Below are 21,570 nucleotides of genomic sequence, written 5' to 3' on the forward strand. Positions count from 1 at the left end.
ATAGGTAATAACATCTTGTCTTTCTGGCTTAATAAATTCATCTCAATACCCATAAATTCATTGATCCCAGCCATAGAATTCAAAATTAAATGATTCTTTATCTCATTACTGTTCCCCTTTTTATATATCACCTGTCATCATATTCTCTATATTCCCCTTCCTTCTTACCCTTATACTCATAATTCGAATTGTTCCCTTTCTTTTAAACCAAGTTTAAGTTGAACTGGAATGTTGTTTGTTCTCCAGTTTTCCAAATTTGGGTCTCCATACAACTGCACTTCAGTTAAATCTAGATGAATGGAAATGCTTTTTTTTTTCTATTTAGAACATTTTTAGTCCCATATACATCCTTTATTCCTTCTATCTATCTGCTATGATTTCTAGCTCCCTACGTCCACTGCTGTTCTTCTTGGATTCGCTGGAAACATTCCTCCATGAAGTGATACTGGAAAATATAAGAAACATTAGCAATCATTAAGTCTCATTTATGTATAAATAAAAGTTCTTTAGTATAAAGACAATACATATATTGTATTAAATAAAACATTTGCAGCTAATTATGTTTTATTATGAGTGATAGAATACTAAAATCCCATTTCATGATCATGATGTACGCAGATAGTGTTCTTGTTATCCATCTTGACAATGCCACCTATTGTCATCCCTTGGATACAGCACTGGGTTAATACCAAGGTACAGTAGTTAGCAGTCCAAACCATAACTGGCCAATCTCTATTATAAAATAAAAGGTACTCCTTTGGTATAGGTTTTGCAATTAAAACCAGAAAGGTCAACTGGTTATGTATCCCAATAAACCCATCAAACTTTAACTGATGTGATCACACCTTTGACTCTCCCCTCAGTCACAGAAAATGGGTCCCTCAATATCAATCACTACTTTCACTGTCAAAAATCAGACCTGGCCATCGATGATCTACACTGAAGGTAGGGGGGTGGGAAAAGAGAACCAACAGCTCATCTCTCAATAAATTGTATCTCAGGATTTAATCACCCATATATAGAATTGAATTGAATTGAAACAGTTTATTTAGCCAGAAAAACACAGATACAGAGTGGATAATAATAACAATATTAACATGGCTGAGCCAGTTGAGAACCTGAGCTCTCTTTTAGGCACTTGATATATACTATATATTCATCTCAAGGAAGTACTATGTAACATTTAGTATCACCTGAAGTAGTACAATAGCATGGTGGTAATAAGAACATCTCATAATGTTACCACGGTTTATCACTTCAATATTTATTAATTTTATTTATTTATTATTTCATATATATATATATATATATATATATATATATATATATATATATATATATATATATATATATATATATATATATATATATATATATATATATATATATATATATATATATATAAATAAATTACAGTAGAATTGAAAAACATAAGTAGAATGGGGGAGCAGTACAACATGGGTTGTACAGTAATAATGTTGAACAAGAGGACAGAGCTGTCAGGATTATGTCTAGTTGGCAATTGTGTTTATTGCAATGGTAATTACTTATCTATTTACAAAACGAGCTACGTATAAACATATTACTCAAGTAAAGAAAATGGCTTGTCATAAGACCCTATATGAAGGAAAAAAAAAAAAAAAATTGCTGATCACTGCACCAATCCAAGCTAACTATGGGCCTCCAAACAAAAGCCTCTCCCCATAATTACCCACATTAACATTTCTCTATATTTTAAGACATGCTTTTCACCGTATCTTCCAAGCATTCATAAAAAGACTGAATGAAAAGATCGTTGATGTACACAAAGACTGCATAAAAAAAAAATTCTAATATGAACACTCACTTACATCATTCTTGATTTGCCATTAATTGGGCCGAGAAATTATGGGCTTTATTTTCTGTACAGTAAAATAATTTTGGAAAATCAAATAATAGGTTCTTTTGTCAATTCACGTTCTTTTGGTAGTGTTAGATATGTAAACTTTGGATTTCCAAAAGTATCTACCATTTAATGCTCCTGAGTGTTATCTTCAAACCCTATATCTAGAATCATTTACTCCCAACGGTACATTTCAGTCATTTATTATCTGCAGTTTCATACACATTATAGTAAACATAACTCAAAAGAGAATTTAACAATCAAAGAGTACTAGAAAGATTTGAAATTGTGCTTCAACTTAAATCAATTAACCCAGTTCCCATTTTCTCAAGGATATGCAGGTGTCCCTGATCATTTGTTTATAAATAGAATTGCAAACCATATATCATACTGAGAACATGCAAGGACCCATTCCAGTGAATACAATTATGAAGAAAAACTAGATTACTACAGTAACTTACATATGGTGTAAATATCTTAACCCATCTGATTAATTCTTCTGTTTGCCTGTAGAGAAAACAAAATGCCATTGCTTCATCATCCACTTCAAATTTCTCAACAGTTGACCATGCAAAGTCAATTACTTGAGTCTGAAAATATTCAACAGTGTTAAAACTTTTTTTAATGACCAAACTATACATTATCTTTAAAAATAAAAGTTAAAAATACAAAATAATTCATTTCCCACTTTACTAAGTATGCAGTATATACTAAAAAAAAAAAATAGCAATAAGAATGGTACACAAACAAAATGATTATATTAACTTGAGGATAGGGGTGTAAAATTCCATTTTATGGCCAGAAACAAGCAAGTGACGTACAAGATGTACAATTCTTAGGCATCATGAAGATAGAGCCTGCTCTTGTCTATAATGTGTGTATTGCTCTCTTCTTTTTTTTTTTGTTACAGGGATTAGCCCACCCGGGCACAGGTCACTGACCCACACTGGGGCCTGGGTGGGGCCAAAATGTAATACAGGTAATAATAATAATAATAATAATACAGTAATAATAATAATAATACAGTAATAATAATAATAATAATAATAATAATAATAATAATAATAATAATTCATGGGAAATATAATTTATATAAAAAAAATAAAAAAATCTTAAATAAAATAATAATAATAATAATGATAATAATAATAATAATAATAATAATAATAACACTGTAATAATACAGTAATAATAATAAAGAACCATAAAGAAATACAAAAATTAAAAAAAGATCAAGAGTGAGAAACAATACAGTGGTCCCTCGATTAATGAACACAATTGGTTCCACAGAGTCGTTTGTTAACCAAAAATTTTGTTAATTGAATCTATTATCTCAATGGGATATTGGGTAATTGGTTCCAACTCACAGAAAAAGTACATACAAAGTAAAGCCCAAAAACACACAAAGTCAGAAGCACTCCTACAAATCACCAAAATCGCCCTTAAGTAGCTATACAGCTCCTCCCCGACTTAGGACGGGGATAGGGACCCAAATCCAGGTCGTAAGTCAAAATGGTCGTAAGTCGAAAAAGCTTAAATAATACATAGAAAATCTAAAATGGGTGTCTCTTTTTCTTCTCAGCACCACAATACTCTCACTTTTAAGCTTACCAGCCATTTTAAAGTGAATTACAAATGAAAATTTTGTCAGTACACAGCTCAATCACTGACGTTGGGACTCGAAAATACGTAATTTGACAAAATTTTGGTTCGACTGAGGCGGTCGTATGTCCAGGTGGTCGTAAGTCGAGTAGGTCGTAAGTCGGGAAGGAGCTGTGTATATATATACGTACATATACACTCTTACTCTTAAATCACTACTGTAATGTAATACAGGTGATTAACTTTTCGCTCTTATGCAAATTATATGACTTTTATATTCAAATTTTTCGCTGTCTTGCAAGGATTCCAGCAATACAAATTATATTCTAACTTTAGTCTGTGACATTATATAAGATAAAAACTGTAAGCCTAAAACCCTGGCTGGGCAGATGAGGGAGGGGGAGGTGAGGTGATATGTTTGGCAGTTGGCGCCGAAGGTCTAATGTGTGTTTATTAGTCCTTAAGAGTGACTAAGCTTTTCTCTTATAAAATGCCACTGAAATGACCTGGGAGAATATAATTTATGTTGCTGGGATTCTTGTAAGATAGTGATTAATTTGAACATAAACAAGCTATAATTTGCACTAGACATAAAAATTTTAGTGCCGTAATCATTTAGTACATGTACAGTACAGGTTTGCACTCAGGTCATTTATTTCTTTTACGTTTCTTTTAGTATGGTGTGTGCATGTAAATGAATGAAAATAAATGAAGAAATTTATGTAAATCTACAACATGCTATAGTTTGCACAAAAATTTTAGTAATCATTTTGTACATTATTTTGAGTACATGTACAGTACAGCTTTGCCCTTAGGACAGTGTGTGCATGTAAATGAGCAAAAGTAAATGGATAAAGTTACATAAATCGAGCCAAAAATATTAGTTGAAAAACTTTATGTAGACAGAGCTTGGATGACTAAATTTTAGAATGACCAATAATTTTAACATTAAAAATGCAAAAATATTCAAGAACACAACTTTGTTGATATTTACTTCACTGGAAACGAATGTAAACATAGAATCGATTACAGTACTGTATTGGCGGACTAGCCGATCAGCTGATCAGCTGATGCACACAACAAAGCGAGTTTCTCCTAAGCTCTTAGGCTTTCGTTAATCAAAGTTTTGTTTGTTAATGGAACTGAAAATTTGTTAATTGAACTGTTCGTTAATCAAGGGACCACTGTACAGTATATGTATGTTGTGTTGTCAATGGTAAGAGAGACAATTGAGACCCTGCAATTGTGTGTAACTGAGGCAGAAAGTCAGATCAGCAACCTGAGACAATTTTTTTGATGCCATATGGCAGCAGGGTCTACTATTAGACAGCAGTGTTATATGCAAGTAACCACAGAATTTGTCTTATGAATTAAGATAAAACTGTATAATGTACAGTTCTATAAAGATAAAAATAAGAACAAATAAGTGTATGAGCATATTGGATGTGGAAGACGAGTGTTTATCTGGGAGCAGCTGGCAGAGGGGGGGGGGTAGCATGGGTGGGTGGCTCCCTCCCCCCACCCTCTCCCACAATAATCCTTTAACACTTCTTTATGCAATTCCACCACAATTCTCATATAATTTAGGATCATTTGGTTTCAGATTGATAAAATATTATCCTAAAAGAATCAACTTTCCTGAAGAATTCCACACTGAACACCATGAGTCATTTCATACTCATTTGTTTACAAAGAGCAAACAGCTGATCAGCTTACCACAATGTCTGTCTTCAACACTTAGTATATTAGTACAGTACAGTTGTGTAGTTATCATCCCTTAATAAATATTATTGCAGTGTATGTTTATCACCACTTAATAAATACTATTGTAGTGTAAAGTATTATGCATCTGCATATACCCTGATTTATTCATTAATCATTTGTCTAAATACAAGTAGCCAAACTGCATCATCATATAACACTCAAAGGTAGTAAATAACTTTTTTAAGAAGGTATCTTAATATCAAATACTATTCAGTGTGTTATAGTGACCCCTGTTGTAAGCTGGTCTACCAAAAGCTCTCACATGAATGCATCTTGAGTAAATAACCTTCTGATACAGCTTATCCTTTCATTTTCAAGTCATATTACAAATTACATACAGTATTTTATTTTTTCTCTATTACTGAAGATGTTATATTTATCATGAAGAACCATAAACCATAAGAGGCCAATCATATGAGAATATAATACTGAATCAATAAATAAATAAACCTGACAATGTGGCAGCACCTGATCAGCCCCAACCAGCATACATACTCAAGTGTCTTAGTTCTCAGTAGGCCTATAGCAATCTGATTAGTAACAAAGAGTAGCCTGGTGTACACAGAATAGGCTGAATTTGATGAAATTTACAGCACCTTGGTAAAGCAGTTACTGAGAATGATACACAAATATTTTTTTTTTATCATTCCTGTACTTACTTGTAAGGTGCCATCTTCTTTACAGGCTTGTAACCTAAATGATTTATACCCCACATATGCAACTACATGACCCTTCTTCCGGGAATCACAGGGACAGTGAGGGAAAACAATATCACCATAGCCTTCACATCCCCGAACAACCTGGAACAGAAAGATAAATCCATCACTTGATTGTCCGTTTCATCATTGAGACTCAAGGCTCGGTTCTAAGATTTGGGTGTATTCCAAATGATGCATTCCAAAGGATATAATTTGTTTTATAGAAAAGGCATATATAAAAATATAGTGATTACGTAACTTCAAAAGTTGAGGAAACAGGAAAAAGATTAAGATAAAATATTAGCCCTGTGAACTATCTGAAATTAATATTTACAGCCAAAGTCGATGTCAACACTGCCATCCAAGAAATCCTGACTGGTATGAGATGGGGGTTAAAAAAGAGAAAGCAAGAAAGAGAAAAAATAAAAACAGAGAAATATAAGGAAACAACAGAAGCAGGATGAAAGAATAGAGGGTAACAGCCGACCAAAGTATGTAATGGTGGCTGGGCTCGACTGAGGACCAAAATGATGGCCTACTGTCCCGCTGCTGGTATCCATCAATCAGGTGCATTGGGGTCTGAAGTCACTTCATTAACTTAAAATGAACAGATTATAGTACAGTATTTATTAAAACCCCCAAATTTTGTGAGCAGCACAGTATCAAGTTTCATAAATATTTGCAGTTAGAGTAAATGACACATAGCACAGTGATATGATTTGTGCAACAATAAAACCACTTCCCAAAACCCACGTCTTCACTATATGTCTGAAAGGAATTCTTATTAAGTAAGTCCCCGCTTAACGTCTGGGTTACGTTTCTCAAAACGCGACGTTATACGACAACGTTAAGCGGATCAATTTTCCCCATAAGAAATAGGGAGTGTGTGGGTGGTGTTGGAGGGTATGTGTGGGTGGTGTTGGAGGGTGTGTGTGGGTGGTGTTGGAGAGTGTGTGTGGGTGGTGTTGGAGAGTGTGTGTGGGTGGTGTTGGAGAGTGTGTGTGGGTGGTGTTGGAGAGAGTGTGTGTGGGTGGTGTTGGAGAGTGTGTGTGTGGGTGGTGTTGGAGAGTGTGTGTGTGGGTGGTTTTGGAGGGTGTGTATGGGTGGAGAGTGTGTATGGATGGAGGGTGTGTGAGGGTGGAGGGTGTGGGTGGAAGTGTGTGTGGGGTGAGGGTGTGTGGGTGGAGGGTGTGTGTGGGTGGTGTTGAGGGTGTGTTGGAGGGTGTGGGGGGTGTTGGAGGGTGTGTGGGGGTGTTGAGGTGTGTGGGTGGTGTTGTGTGGGTGGGTGGTTGGTGTGGGTGGTTGGGGTGTGTGGGTGGTGTTGGGTGTGTGGGTGGTGTTGGAGGGTGTGGGTGGTGGTGTTGGAGGGTGTGTGTGGGTGGTGTTGGAGTGTGTGTGGGTGGTGGTGGAGGGTGTGTGGGTGGTGTTGGAGGGTGTGGGTGGGTGGTGTTGGAAGGTGTTGGGGATGTGTGGTGTTGGAGGTTTTGGGTGGGTGGTGTTGAGGGTGTGTGTGGGTGGTGTTGGGGATGTGTGGGTGGTGTTTGAGTGGTGTTGGAGGGTGTGGGTGGTGTTGAGGTGTGTGGGTGGTGTTGGGGGGTGTGTGGGTGGTGTTGGGGGTGTGTGTTGGGGTGTGGGGTGGTGTTGGGGTGTGTGGTGGTTGGGGTGTGTGGGTGGTGTTGGGGTGTGTGGGTGGTGTTGGGGTGTGTGGGTGGTGTTGGGGTGTGTGGGTGGTGTTGGGGGTGTGTGGGTGGTGTTGGGGGTGTGTGGGTGGTGTTGGGGGTGTGTGGGTGGTGTTGGGGTCGGTGTTTAAGGTAAGCCATGAATAATGTTTCTTATGTTTATATGTACTTATCATGTGTCTGAGGTGTCTCCGTAGGTGTGAGCATATTAAGGAAATTAATCTCAATCTAGCGATCTAGTTCATTAAATCAAGTGAAAAATAACAGAAAAAATTCCTTCCGCTAAATAGAGGGTACTGTATACTGTACTTACCTAAATTGTCAATTACCATAGAAAACTAACCTGTAAATACTGTTCTTTGCGAGCTACATCCTGAAGTGCCTTTAACTGATATAATTGATCTGTTGGTTTAATGTGTCCTCTATTAACATCTTCTACTGCTGTCCAGAACAACCACGTATGTGCTATATCATCAGAGCTGCACAGACGAAGCTGAAAAAATATTGAAAAAGGAAACACAATATTAATACAGCAATAAACCCATAGGAGGTACAGTATATCAATACAAAGCAATATAATTCTTTTTTTCATACACTTAAGACATGAAAATGAAAGGCACATTAATGGAGGAATGGCCCTGAAATTAGTTTTTCTAGTAACGCCCACAACCAACTGCTTCTTGTAATATACAGTAGTAACTCAATACATTGGACTAATTGGGGCAGATCCCAGCCCGGAAAATACTAAGGTCCGAAAGAAGTGAATCTACGGTGAGGGGAGGGGGTCTGGACATAACACTGCTTAATTGGACTGATTCATGAATATCAGTTATTGTTATATCTGTAATGTTATTACAGTACTGTGCTTCAACAAGTTTGGTTGTCAACAACTGTTTTCACTAAGATGATTGTTTAATACTGTAAAATTTTATATGTAATTAACAATTGACTTTATTTCATGAATAAAGAGAAAACTGTACAATGTACAGTATGTACTGTATTATAAAGATAAAAATAAGAAAACATGTAAGAAAACATAAGTGTAGGGTTGTTAGTCCTGGCTCTGCACTACACTTTTGTATAAAAGTTACGTTGTTCAAAGTTTGACACTTAATTTGAGTTGTATGACTCTTGAACATCAAAGCTATCATAGTTAGACTTTTGATTTAGGAGACAGTCTACTGTTGGGGAACAAATCCAAAATGGCCACCAGTGTACATGGGAAAAACTGAGGCAGTCATAACTTTGGAACTAGAAAGCATAGAGCAACAAACTTTGTATAAATTATGGCCAATTTTATAAGTCTAATATGATGGATGTGTCTATTTTATGATCTATCATCATCTGCAACTGGAAATCTAGTATTGTTGCCTTTGCTGACTGCCAAACCACTCAATGATGATATGTTTAACCCTTGGACAGAAAACTCATTGCCCACCTAACCATCATGTCTATCAGCCAAAAACGGGGAGATCACTTTTATTTTTAAGACAGGAAGCCTAACAGTAGCTGTGTCCAGTGAGTAAATCCTAAATTCTACTAGTCCTGCTGGCAACTTGATAATTATGGTTATTTTGTGTCCCTGTTTTGGCCAGGGTGATGTCCTTATTCCATATTAAGGAAGTTTCACTGTATACAACAATTATAATACTGTACACTTACTTCTCTGTGTGGATTGAAGATCCATCGATGAAGACAAAGACATGTTGCTGTTGCCGTACTGTAGTTCTGAATGTATAAATTGTGAGGAAACTCATCATCACTAATTTTTCGTTCTACAAGAGGAAAGAGAAATTATTAAATATTTATCACCAAGATAAACATTCTGTTTCCATTCTTCTATTTACTAAGGAAGTAAATTTCCTAACTAAAAGACAATGTGGAAACATTAAGAACTTTATACAAATGTAATACTAGTGAAGAAGAAAAAATAACTTCATAGGAATATCTACAAAGCCTTCTCTTAACAACATTCCAAAATATTTCAAATTCTTCAAATAATTTTTTATAAAGGCAACATTAATAAAAAAAAATCATATGAAATACAGCACTGTAGGCAAAAGACTTACCAAAATTATATTCTACAATTTCAAAAAGAGCAAAACATTTAGCAGTCTCTGGAGGGATAATAATTTTTTCAACCACAGCTTGATAAACTTCATGAGCAAGAACATTCTTTGCCTGTGTAACTGTTACCACACTCTTGTCTGGCAGCAATACCTTCAGGTCCACACGAATACTGTTGCCCTATGGAAGGAAATACGGTGTACAGTATTTCTCGAATCTGTAAACAAGTGTTTGTAAGTTCTGAATTGATAAATTTAAAGTCCTCAATTAACAATAGAAACAGCATAAAGATTAATAAATTCCTCTGTTAATGCCCCTGTAATCCAAATACATGATCCAATGCACTAATCAAAACTTCTGTAAATACTGTACAGTATAGTTTATGCATTAACTACCAGATATTTAGCCTCACCTTTAATACCATGCAGTGATTAAGGTAAACAAATGTTGTTACTCTCCACATGCATTATACACCCCCCCCCCCCTGTACATACTGTACATGTATTCCTCGGTTAACATGGATTCACACCTCACGATATTTACACTACTCATTTCCAGCTTAATAAAATATAAATGTGTTCCTGGTGTCTCCTGGACAGTTTCTTTGCAACTACACAACAGTATAGTAGGGTCGGAATATATAGCAATTTTTTATAAAGATTTTTTTATATTGCGACTACCAATATTATCGACATTTTCCAAAATATAGGGAAATTGGGCAGGAAATACAGTATTTAAAATTTACCGCCATGGCAAACAAATATGTTATTTGCTCACCAGAGGCACCACCGTGGCTGCACACTCAGGCATTCACGCTCATCCGCACAGTCTTTCTGAGTGAGTGACGAGTAAGCAGCCGACTAGGCTGCAGATTCCGACTTCTAAGGTGAATGTAAATGGGTTGCTGGTGATGTGAAAAGTTAAGTGAAGAGAATGGAAAGCTTAACGGAAAAGATTTAATACTGTAACTAATATTTTTGTTCAATCCAGAATGCGAAGCCTAGCTTATACCTAAGTATGTTAATGCCTAGCAATAACTCACCAGGCCAACATACAGTACAGGCAATTAAAACATCTAATAATTACTTAATAAGTAATATTAGGAGGACACGTCGCTACCTGGAATTTAATTGCAATTCTCAAAACCCCCTCCCTCCCGCACCCTCAGTCACACGCACTGCCACCTTCATCTTCTTGCCTGGCGAATCAGCTGTAAATACACACAAAGGCGGCTCCGCGAATTTGTGTTGTAATAGCTGAAATACAAAGTGCCACGAGGATTTTATATACGGTATTTATACATCTTAACACAGTGAGGAAATCGAGTGACTTTTATTTTGTTTATGTCTCTCAGATATTGTGTTTGGGACAATTTCTTATATGATCTGGTCAGCATGGCGACCACAGCGTGTCTTCTATTATGAAGTTGCTAGATCGTTAATGACTAATATCCTCTGCTTTCAATTCAAATCACTCAGTGAATGACGTTGAGCCCTCCCAGGCTCGTCTTCACTGAAAGAAGAAAGATATATATATATATATATATATATATATATATATATATATATATATATATATATATATATATATATATATATATATATATATATATATATATATATATATATATATATATATATATATACAATTTTCTTTGTCCCAATTATACACGTGCTAATATGAATACCATGATTTATGTGGCTATCTCTCTCCCTGCTCTTATGTTCGTTCACAAAACTTTTCAGGCTTCCACCCTGGGTTTTCTAATTACTCTCAGCATGAAGGCCAGAGTTGAGTTTTTCTCTTCATAACTCTATTTTATTGATGTCCTCAGTAGCAGGTTCAGCCTTATTTTTGCCCAAACCACATTCACCTCGCATGCACATCATTTTGACTTGCTAAACTTTGCAGTTCTTTTGTGATTTACCAGCAGCACCCCTGACAATCATGAGTGTAAAGTAAATACAGTAAATCCTCGAAGATCCGGACCCGGGAAATCCGGATTTCAGAAGATCCAGACAAAAAATTTGGGGGTTCTGGGATAAGACGCCTCCTAGAAGTTTCCCTAAGAACATTCCCAAACCAGAGCAAAGAACATTTTAGGCCCATGGGAGCTGCTTGATCCATCAGTTGCTTGGACAAAGGTGCCAACACAGCAACTACACCCTGAGTTAACGAGCTGCATGACCCGGTGTCAAGGAATAGTCTGAAAAGACCGGACAACTCGCCAACTGCACTGGCTAACCATTACTCCGGAATACGATTGGCAAATCGATTAACATCCAGGTTCCCAATTTCTGCTGGGTAGACAGTGGCAAATTGCGTACAGAAACTTGCCCATAGTTTCACCCAGCCCGGGGATCAAACCCGGGTCCGCTCACTTGCGAGGCGAGCATGCTGACCATTACACCACAGGTCGCTCAGTAAGGGCGAATACAGTACTGGACACAGACGCAAAACTGAACACAAGCTGGGGAATGAATTAAAAAAGAGTGACACTGTTGGTCCTGTTATTGTTGTTGGGTCCTCAACCATCCTGTAACAACCACCCAGAATCCACACAAAATAAATTTTAAAAGTTCAGTGAAATTTTTTGTCAAAATCGCTTTATTTTTAATTTAAAAATTTCCAAAATTCCGTAAAGGCAAATTTCCAAAAACCAAGTTTCCGTAACGTGATGAAGGTGTGGTAGGGGATTAGTTGGTCTCATGTCACTGACCTGACCTGTTGTAATGTAAGGTCCACCCATTGTACTTAAACTCTTCTCTTGTTTGCAGTGGTGGTGGGGTAAAGAGATTAGTGGTCTCATATTACAACTGCCTGGCTGTACTCCTCCGGCCACCAAGGAACAGGTTGGCTAGCTACACGACCAGAGGTCCAAGGAATGGAGCAGTGGCCAGCCTATTGGAGGAGACTGGCTAAGCATTCAACCGCATCATCTGAGGGAAATTCTTCAATACAGTACTTCTGCCTGCCTTCACTAGTTCTTTGATCTACTCCCAGTTCGCCTTGTGTAACCACCAACTGGGAACTTGTGGTGTCGGTAGGACTTCAAGGGAGGAAAGATTGCCTCAGGAATACACCCCCAGAATTATGATACGTACTTTCGAAACACCCTGTATATCCTGTATATGAAATCCAATAGAAAATTCAATTGAAAGACATGTGCATGTCCCATCTTATGGCTGTGCATCAAATGACCAACAGCAACCCACCACAAGCCACCACCACCTACAGCCATTTTTATTCCTTTTATGACATTAAAATAATAAACATGTAATAAATGCATAAAAGAAGTACCCTGTTGTATATAAGTTGTCATAATGAATAATTTACTGAAAGGTGTGTGTTTTCCTACCAGTCATGCTACCGAGGAGACATTGTGGGAGTTGTTTATGCATGAAAGAAATTTGTTTCTTTAAAAATGACCCCAAATCATCCACAATTAGTACAAAAAGACCAGTCAGTGCTATACCAAGCACACCTTGACTCACAAAATAGTGAAAGTAAGTCATTTTATAGGTGATACAGTATTAGATATTATTAAGTGACATAAGCATGGTGAAGGAACAACTGTTGATAAATGAAATTAAAGAGGATAACATGTACTAACTTTTAAAGTGTACCTTTAATATTATTTCATATATATTTATACATACAGTATTTTCTATCAACCCAGTCAAAATAGCCTCAAAGTTCACAGCCATATAAACATCCCCCTATAATGCAGTCTACATGGTTTCTTATGGGAAAATTACTTTCGCATACTGCCGTTTCACACAATGCGAGGGTTTTCAGGAATAGAACCTTTGTAATAAATGAGGAATGCCGGTACAGTATATGAAAATATACTGGTGCATCGAAGGCGGAGAAGCAGCAAGTATATAAGAACAACAAATACTTCTCTGAACAATAGAGAAAAATGAGATAAATTTTTCACAGTAGGCCAACTCACTTGGTGATCATCAGAATCATTAAGAAAATCTTGCATGATATCTGATTCTGCTATAACCCTCACAGCACAAACTTTCTCAAGGTACAGTTCCAAACCTCGGCGTCGCCCATCTAACTGCTGTTCTGATAGTCTGTGGAGAAAAATAAGAATCATCTCAAAATGTTGTTTTATGCAAAACAACAAATAAAACAGTGAAAACTGAGGACTTGATCCTTAAAGTATATTATATAATAGAACCATTAGGAGTTACTCAACTACAGTATAATGCCCACCAAAGTTTTAGGATTTGGACCCAGGAACCCTAAACTTAAGCTAATGGGAACTAGAGTTTAGCAAATTTTCCCATGAAAACTTTATCCCTTAAAATGGGGCAGTGGAACAAATGTTTACTAATTAAGGGTGAAAGGTGAGGCGTCTTAGGCCACACAGCTGTTGCAAAAGCTACTCCTCAATTAGCTGACTCAGCCTTACAGCATACAAATAATACCAACATCATTTTCAGCTAATCTATGATATCCCAGGGAGGTGGGTGGAACCACATTCACTACTTGGTGGCTCAGCTATAAATGACAGATTGATCCTGAGATCCTATCTCACAGTCAGGCACTGATCAGGTGACTCAAGCACAGTGAAACTTCACCACCTGAGAAGTCATTCTTTATTGTGCAAGTTCAAGGTTTATGTCTATGTTTATTCACCATCCAGGGTGCAATGTCTTGCATATCTGCATTGTTTTTCCCACCATGCCTCACTCATTTACTTGTACAGTAACTGAACAAGGTTATTCTGTTTTAATATTGCTAATCTATTAGTATCCATGATTCATTTTATCATGCAAAATCGTGCATGTTACACTATAAAGTCATTTGGATGTCATCTGCTGGCGCAAGACTATTGGGAGGTCCTTGTTACATGCGAGTTCAGCATTTGTAAATTTAGTTATATGCAAGGATCCTATTTCTACCAGAAATTCACTGTACCTATGTGAGATATATTTAGTCTTATACAGTACTGCTGAATGCGAAAAATCATGTTCTTCACCACTTCCCATCTTTCAATACAATTGTTCCTTGTCAAATGCAAGTCTACACAATTACATACGAAATTATTTGACACTATTATCCCCATCATGAAAGCATACCCACTTAAACCTACAAATAAGTTGGCACAAGTTGACAAATGGTCCCTGTTTTAAATTTAACATGCACCTAGCCCCACTTGGCCTGCCTTCCAACCCCTCTAATGGAGAAATAAGCAAGTTAAATATTCAATAGTTTTATACTTACATATACACTGTAAGTTGAACCAAATTTAAAGTTATGGAAAGGGGAGGGGGGAGGAGGTCCCACACTTTCATTTAAGACCGAAAACCTCAATTTACGTTTTTTTTTTTTAATAAAAAAAATTATTTTCTTTTTTTTTCAGCATTGGAAGATGCTAAGTGCCTACACAGTCATCTTAGGGCTTCCCATATAGGACCTGGTCAATTTATAAAGACAAACTAAAAACAACATATTAAGAGTGGTCAACAGTGTTTTAGTTATCATGGCTCACAGGACTGCAACGTGAAGCAGTGGCAAGAAGCACTCAATATATTTCGACTGGGAACACAGTTCTGGAGTTTGATCTGAAGCTGGAGAACAATATTTGCTCAAAACATTTGGTTAATAATGAAAAAAGGCCAAAATAAAGAAGGGTATTTTATTTATTACCAGTATGCTTACTTATTTAATGTTGGTTTTTCCATCATGTATCTGCAGAAAGAGCAAAATACTAAAAGGAAATACAGATACAAACACATGAAGAAAAGCAATTACAGTAGAGTGTTGTGGTACAGCAGTAACATGCCTCTCTCTTATCACTGTGACATAGATCCAAATCTTGGCCCCAAGACATATGTGGAAAGGGTATTACCCAATGTAATCGATGTATCAAACATTACAGGTTTCCTCAGGGTACTCTGATTTCCTTCTGTACTAATACTGGACAATAAAGTTCGTAACGAAGTAAATAAGAACAGACCAACTGCCCAAACAGTTAATAAGTTGATAATTAAGTGGTGAAATAATTCAACATGCCCAGATAATTCGCAGATTTTTATTTCACGGTCCTCTATTATTTGTGGATGACACCCTGGATATACCCAAGAATGTCTGCGGGTAGTTTTAACGTTGCCGGCATTTTTGCAGCCAGTACAGAGAGCCTGCAAGTTTTGTGGTGTCCCGCGAGGTGTCTCTCTTATCCCGGAAGACTGGTCCCATTCCCTCCGTCTCAGTCCGGGCAAAACACTTGTCCGCCTCGCCTTGTGCTTGTGATGGCTCCTAAATGCCCTCAACCACCTTCATCCAGCTGCGGGAAGGTGCCCAAGCAAGTGAAGAGAGAAAAGGTCATGAACCTAGTGGAGAAGATACAACTGCTGGACAAACTTAGGAGTGGCCAAAGCTTTGCCGTGTGTGGCTGGGAGTATGGCATCAATGAACCAACTGTCTGTTACATTAAGAAGAAAGAAAAGGAAATACTACAGGGCATTTCAACAGAGTGACAGTACAAAAAGGTAAGATTGGCTGGGAGTGAGTACACTGGTCCCTCGGTTAACGAACACAATTAGTTCCAGAAGGTCGTTCGTTAACCAAAATTTTTTTTTAACTGAATCCATTGTTTCAGTGGGATATTAGGTAATTGGTTCCAGCTCACAGAAAAGGTACATACAAAGTAAAAAAAAAAATGCAGTAAAGTACATTTACTTTGAGGTGTGTATGTAGAAGGCTCCTGGTTGATGATGATGATGGGAATTAGAAATGGGGGTGGAGGAGAAGGGAGAATAGAAGGAAATGGGGATGGAGAAGAAATCACCTTTCAGGGGACCCATGCTTGATGCCGTCATTTCACCAATAAAATTTTAAGTTCACTAGGTGTAATTCAAGATTATTTTCTTTAAATCAACACTGCACTGCGCTATATATTATCAATATGTTAACTAAAGTTCAGAATGACCAATAATTTCAATGAAAAATGCAAAAATATTCAAGACACCAACAAAATAGATGCTATCTCCGCTGTTTTCAAAGCCCAACTGAGCCTTGTGACCGACTCACGCATCTGATGGGTGCACAACAAGCAGTTCCCTGTACTGCATATATTATCAATATGTTAAATAAATGTCAAAATGACTAATAATTTTAATATAAAATATGCAAAACTATTATAAAGCACAACTTTATTGATATTTACTCCATTGGAAACATATATAAACATAGAACAGATTACTGAATTGGCAGACTGGGCCATCAGCTGACCAGCTGATGCTCACAACAAAACATGATTTGCGTAAGGATTTCGTTAATCGAATTTTTTTTCGTTAACCAAATTGAAGATTCTTATGGAAGGTAATTCGTTAACCAAGGGACCACTGTACTGTATTGGCGGACTAGCCGATCAGCTGATGCGCACAACAAAGGGTGTTTCTCGTAAGGCTTTTGTTAATCGAAGATTTGTTCGTAAATGGAACTGAAAATCCTTATGGGAGCTAATTCGCTAACCGACACTTAGTTAATTGGACCTGTCATTAATGGAGGGACCACTGTACTGTACTATAGATTTAGTATTATTTTTTTTTTTTATCAATTTCCCATATACAATATTACATGAAAAACTTAATATAAATTTGACAATCACACTTGTCGTGAAAAGTAACGCAATAAATGTACATACAGTAGTTACGTAGAATTGGGTAAAATATACCCGTAAAAGTTCTTTTATACAAAGTAGTATATTATTAAGTTATTTAAAGGCTTACGTACCTAATAACTCAAATGAGTTGGAAAATTAAATGAATTTTAATGACCCACATGAGTTATTACTGTAGTAAGCCAGAAACTTTCTTTTCAGGATGGTGTGGAAAAATATTCTCCCTTAAACTAAGATCTGCTTATTTAACAAAAGTTAATAGAAAACTACCTCATAGTAAATTAGCAAAATTACTAGATATAAATTATTATAACATCAGTTCAGGGGAGTAAGATAAGATCTCTCCCAGGTAAACCGGGTCACGTGACAAAAAGACGCAGCACTGTGACGCCATGTGGGAGAGCTCCACACCACATCAAAACTAACAGACCTGCTAACTTCAACTTATGAATATTAGATAGCCAATGGTCTTCAAACAACAAATTCTATATCTTCAGAAGTTAATTTATTCTGTGCATAGACCATAGTAGAAGAATATCACCTAACTAGTCTTCCAAAGTAGTGATGGAGTAAAACATCACCAGCCTAGTGATCCAGGGATGCCACACCCTTCATAACTAAGATACAGTAGCCTTTTGTTATACTGTATTGTATGGGTAGAAATTTAAGCTATCTAATCCTGACTGTCTCCAGTGCTAATCTGCAGGAACAATTTAGTTAGGTTATTTGATTTGGTCATAACATTTTGACTGGAATAAAACATCTTTGCGGTACAGTACAGGTATAACAAGGATTTAGGACTACATTCAGCATCATTCGATATACAATATAGAGGCTGGTAACATGGATAATTTAAATTTATAATACCTGTAGTATGAGTCTATGAGTTGTAATTTAAACTTGTAGACCTTTTGTTACCGGGTATTTACTTATAACAGGGAATTCCATTGAATTAGGGCATAGACTACTCTTATTTTATAGTTATAAAGAAAGTGAATTTAATTTTCAGAGAATATGATGGTGTGACAGTGGTGAAATTATTTAGAGATGCGGTAGAGTAGGACCTCATCTTTTTACCTCGCGTATTTGTATGGGGTTGCAGTAGTTTCACTAATATATTATACAGGTGTAAATCAATATTATTATTTTTTTCTGATATCACTAATGGCTGAGTGACTGTGTGTGTGGTGGTGTGAATAAAGAGCACTTGTTACCTCACTTAACCTTACACCTTAACACACCCCGACAGATCCATGATATTGATGGACACATGCTAGATCTGTCTTTAACTAATCCCCACAACTCTTACAGTTTTACCTCCTCTTGGCTCTTCTGGCCATTGCCTACATCTCTGTGACCAACTCTTTTCTCAAAGCCTGTCCAACAGAAATTTTGTACGTGCACAACAAACATTACAATCATGTTGGCAGGAATGGACTTTTCTTTTCCTAAGTCTTCCATCTTTTCTGATGATCCTTGTTTTATTGTTGAATCCATCACTGACATCCTGCACATTGGAATGGGCAGTTTCACACCTAATTAAACATTCCTAAAATGTCTCAGTTTCACAACATGATCCAACCATTCCGTGCCCTTGTTGAGGAGGCATATATAAAATACAAATCCAATCCCTGCACAGACACTCTGTTACTACAAACATGCAGATCATGCCAAAGCAAGTACAGTATTAAGGTATCCATATCAATCTTTCTGCATAAACAATCAACCAGTCTGCTGAACAACCCAAACAATAACAAAATATTCTGGTTCGCATTTATGCATTCAGCTCTAACTTCAGTAGCCATTCATCTATCCCTCCTCTCAACTCACCTGATGGTATAGTGATCTCAGATTCCCAGGAGAAGGTCAATCTACTTTCTCAAAATTTTGCCTCTAACTCAACCCTGCAGGAGGATGAGCAGATGATTCCTCATCTGGATCTGGAGGTGCCTGAAATATTGGCCCTCAAAATTAAAAGAAAAGATATAAAAAAAATCATGGAAGTTTTGAAAACTGACAAGGCTCCAGGCCCAGATGAGATTCTCCCGCTTGTTCTCAAAAAATGCTCTGCTGAGCTATTGAACTTTCTTCTCTTATATCCAGACTCTTCAGAATGTCTCGTCACACTTCATCCTTACTCACCTCATGGAAAAATGCCAAAAAACAACCAAAGAAATATGATTTATCAAACCCTACATATCTCCTCCTAATTCACCTCACCTCAATAAAAAAAAAATTACCAACTAACCAATGCCCTATTCATGTTACACTATCCTCAGTGATCAACAATGGTTATGGTTTCTGCACCAGACATACTATTGTTGATCTTCTATTATTAACACAATCACTCCATCAGTCAATGGTGAACCTCGTGTAGTAGCCCTTCACATTTCTAAAGCATTTAAGACAATTGGCACCGACTCATACGTACAAAATCACACTCTCATGGCCTTTCGTCCTTATGCCCTTTAATTTCTTCTTTTCTGTCTGGTCACAGAGTACATTAAATTTTGAAAAGTCCATTATCTAACCCTCACTACACTTATGTCAGAGTTCTGCACTTAAACTAACTCTCTTTCTATAACTCATTAATGATCTTTCAGTGACAAAAAATTCTATTCACTCCATGACTCAAGACTCCAGAGATCCTTTACTGTGACTGCCCGGGCTGTCTCAAATGATGAAATTTTTAATGCCAGACAACATACATCATCACCACCTTGCACACTTTGCACAAATACTGTGGGTGTCTAGGATGCAGCCAACTTGGTTTCCTTCAATGCTACTAAATCAAAATATATAATATTTAGTAACACATGATTTCTCACAATTTAACATAAGTTTTGACACCCCCACCATCCCATCATCACACAGCATTGTGGTTTTAGGCATCAGCCTCTCTTCAAGCTTTACTGATGAACAGTTGACAGTCATGTGCACTCTCAGATGGAATAATGCTGTCACCTATGGGTTGGGTGTGGTGTTAAGACACTACTGTACACTTCCTCGATTCAATGCAGAAAAAGCCATCAAAACATATCAATCATAATATCCACACAAATAAACATCCAGCATAGCACATTCACAAGGGTACAGTATCTCATTGATTTTCCTATTCTATTTAAATTTCGACAGTTAGTATTCTGAAATGCTACACTCAATACTACAGTTCCACCACTACTACTACACATGACTCTGAAGTCCATTCTGCCCAATGTACACAAAAATTCTCTACCACAAAGTATTTTTCCTTCTGCCTTTGAGAAGGCAGAACCAGGGTGAATACATGTAGATATAACAAGTGCCTTTGCCTTACATTTGTTAGACAAAAAATAAGGTAATCTACTGTGCCAAATGAGCAAAATTTTTCCTGAATTTCCAGGACAAAATTTCTTCACAGGAAATCCCAATGTCTGACAGGTAATATTTGAAGGACTCAATGCCTAACTCTCTTACAATGTATCTTGATTATCACTTTACAGGCAACACTAAATTTATAGAAGTGTTATTCCTGAAAAGTTGTCTGTAACTCGAAATTCCATTACATAAAACCTCTTTTTCCATTGGCTTTAATTAAATAATTGGAGATGCATTCCTATGGATAACCCCCACAAAAAAGTCCTACTTATTTAATTCCTAATACACTGTACCCTTGTTAATTCAGATTGTTATACAGTACAGTACTGTAATTTGGATTTCGGCATAATTTTCTTCCCTAAAAAAATGAATTACAGTACACCAGGTATGGGAAACCTTTCCTTAGTCAAGGGCAACATTACAATTTCAGTATGTTTCTGCAGGCCAACCCACCAAAATTTATATCCTACCTAACCCAAAAGTAATGTTAATATTGTATTACAGGGAGTCCTTGTTATCCGCAGTAAATTGGGACCAGAAAAACGCCTCTGATAACGAATCCACTTGAAGCAGGGAATTAATCCCATAAGAAATACTAATGGAAATAGGTCAAATTGGGACCATGACATTGTACATTACACTCAAAATAAAATTATATATCTTTTAACAATTATTTACCTTAGAAACATTTGTTAAACATTTGATAACACATTATTTTAAGAAATAATTTAACTTTATAAGTTATCTAACGTCCTTAAAGTTCATTGGGGTCGGTGTGTTGAGGCAACGTAGGGTGTGCCAGCGACCCGGTGATCAGCAGAAACCGTTGCTGGTGCACACTCACTCCAGTGGTTCATTGAGACAAAATAATTATTATAA

At 36.8% G+C, this 21,570-nt stretch overlaps 1 protein-coding gene across 1 annotated transcript in view; it reads right to left on the reverse strand.

Moving 5' to 3' along the window:
• Window positions 1-318: 318 nt before the first annotated feature.
• The window catches only part of LOC121874264 (sorting nexin-27-like), a 34,544-nt gene continuing 13,292 nt past the window's right edge, over window positions 319-21,570 (reverse strand). Inside the window, exons 4-10 of the mRNA XM_042378368.1 lie at window positions 13,648-13,777; window positions 9,695-9,872; window positions 9,288-9,400; window positions 7,969-8,118; window positions 5,908-6,048; window positions 2,344-2,472; window positions 319-445 (exon numbers count right to left, since the gene is read on the reverse strand). Of these exons, the coding sequence (XP_042234302.1) occupies window positions 389-445; window positions 2,344-2,472; window positions 5,908-6,048; window positions 7,969-8,118; window positions 9,288-9,400; window positions 9,695-9,872; window positions 13,648-13,777 (898 nt within the window). The 3' untranslated portion in view covers window positions 319-388. The remainder of the gene's footprint in view (window positions 446-2,343; window positions 2,473-5,907; window positions 6,049-7,968; window positions 8,119-9,287; window positions 9,401-9,694; window positions 9,873-13,647; window positions 13,778-21,570) is intronic.

The sequence above is a fragment of the Homarus americanus genome, unplaced genomic scaffold (assembly GCF_018991925.1).
Source record: "Homarus americanus isolate GMGI-L3 unplaced genomic scaffold, GMGI_Hamer_2.0 scaffold49667, whole genome shotgun sequence".
NCBI lineage: Eukaryota > Metazoa > Arthropoda > Malacostraca > Decapoda > Nephropidae > Homarus > Homarus americanus.